Raw genomic sequence first — 1,946 nt, 5'->3', positions numbered from 1 at the left:
AAAAAAAAACGTTTCCTAGTTTCGATGTGGCTCGAAAGTTGGTCCTACCGATTATATGTCCACATTTCTTACCACTCGGCTACGTTAGCCAAAATGTAATACAATAATATAAAATTATAGTTTAGTTACTCTGGATACAATAGATCTTTTGGTCGCAGTGCATACCTCAACTAATATCTATCTATCTACTCTTTGTTCTTGCACACGAAATTCCTCGTCAAAGTAAAATATAACCGAGTGTAAGCGCATTCAAAAATGGAATGTGCGAACGGCAATAAGGGAACCGGGATTCATATATTGAAGGCGGCCTTAGGTAGCTAACTCTGAAAGAATCCTGGTATTTTCAAAAAAAAAATTGCTCATAATCATATAGTGTATTCTAGCTTATTTATGAATGTACCTTAAACCCAAACGGACCAAAGATTTCAAATTGCCAATCGTTTCTGGTATATCCAAAAGCTCGTTGTGCTGTAAATCCAATGCATTCAAATTCACGCATTTGCCAATCTCCTCAGGCAAGTGTTCAAGGTGGTTGTGGGACACATCTAGCGTTGTCAAATTTACTAATGCACCAATCGCTGAACCAAGCTCCCTTATTTTGTTTTCTCGCAAACTCAACATAGTCAAATTAGTTAAATTGCGTATATCGGCGGCTACCGCTATAATACGGTTGAATCGCAAATAGAGTGTGGTCAGTGAACGCAGACGATATATTACCGCCGGTATTTCGGCAAGCTTGTTGTGCCTTAAATCAAGAACTTTAAGCTGCTTACAATTCTGCAATGATTCTGGCAACGAAGTTAAAGAATTTTCATTTAATGCAAGTGTCTTTAAGTTAACCAAACACCCAATTTCACTAGGTAGTTGACTAATTTTGTTGCTGTACAAATAAAGTTCTGTAAGATGAATGCACTCTTTCACTGATGTTGGTATAACTGTGACGGAGGATTTACTTAAATCCAAACGTTTTATGCCTTAAAAACAAAACAAATAATTATAAATGGAGACTACGAGATAATTATTCAGCGTGGTTACCTTCTTCCCGGCAACGTTGAAGTGCTTTAACGACATCCTGGTCAGCTTGTATGGGTTTACTTTTCTTTGTCGTAGGCTTAGGCTTGTTAGATTCGGGGTGTTTAACTGTCACCACCTTAGGTCGTGTTTCCGGTGGCATTTCGTTGTTGTTGCCAAGGCTACTGCCGCTGGCACCGCCACCACAAGCGCTGCCACTGCCGCTACTTCCTTGGTTAGTTGTGAGACTCGTCGTTACAGCTGCGGCGCAGCTACTGCTGCTGTTGCTGCTACTGCCGAAACAATGGGTGGTCAAAACACTTCCAAAACCACTTCTGCCACCTTCGTTAGAACTGTCTACACCTGCCAAAGATGATGTTGATTCTGTTGTACCGGCAGAAGAACACAAGTTCATAATTTTTCCCAGCGTAGCGGTCTGAGGCGACAACTTGTTGCCCAAATTTACAGCTAAAATTGTTGTGGTCTTAGGGAATATAGGGATGTAAATTTTTCTGCCTTCGATTTGAATAACAATAATTTAGTTATTACTGAATTGGGCTGTATTTAAGAAAGATATTATATCGCTCATTAACTAGAAAACTGTCACAACTCAAAAAACTTGGTTTTTCAGGAGGCGCGTTAAAAGTTTTTAATTTACTCCCAAAATGCAGAAAATAGAAATGCAACGCGAAAGCAACATAACATTTTTGCACGCAATTTTTACACAATATGAAACATGTTATAACGAGTAATGCTACTTCATTAGCTTCAAATCTTCGTCTTCTAATTTGTGACAGTATTTAAGTAAATGAGTCATACTTGATCGGGCCTATCACCGAGTCCGATTTTTCGTGAAAAATTCTATCACTAAATTCGAATAGCTACGACCGTAGCAAGAAAAATGTTGATGTCAAAAATTATTCGATATTTATTGA

At 38.5% G+C, this 1,946-nt stretch overlaps 1 protein-coding gene across 1 annotated transcript in view; it reads right to left on the bottom strand.

Moving 5' to 3' along the window:
* Positions 1-1,488, bottom strand: part of Sur-8 (leucine-rich repeat protein shoc-2) — a 3,647-nt gene extending 2,159 nt beyond the window's left edge. Inside the window, exons 1-2 of the mRNA XM_017625157.1 lie at positions 1,036-1,488; positions 401-974 (exon numbers count right to left, since the gene is read on the bottom strand). Coding sequence (XP_017480646.1) covers positions 401-974; positions 1,036-1,426 — 965 coding nt within the window. The 5' untranslated portion in view covers positions 1,427-1,488. The remainder of the gene's footprint in view (positions 1-400; positions 975-1,035) is intronic.
* Between the last annotated feature and the right edge of the window lie 458 nt (positions 1,489-1,946).

The sequence above is a fragment of the Rhagoletis zephyria genome, unplaced genomic scaffold (assembly GCF_001687245.7).
Source record: "Rhagoletis zephyria isolate East Lansing unplaced genomic scaffold, Rhagoletis_zephyria_1.1 Rzeph_scaffold_03922, whole genome shotgun sequence".
NCBI lineage: Eukaryota > Metazoa > Arthropoda > Insecta > Diptera > Tephritidae > Rhagoletis > Rhagoletis zephyria.
The sequence above is the reverse complement of the archived record's forward strand: the minus strand, read 5'-3'. Positions and strand labels throughout refer to the sequence as shown.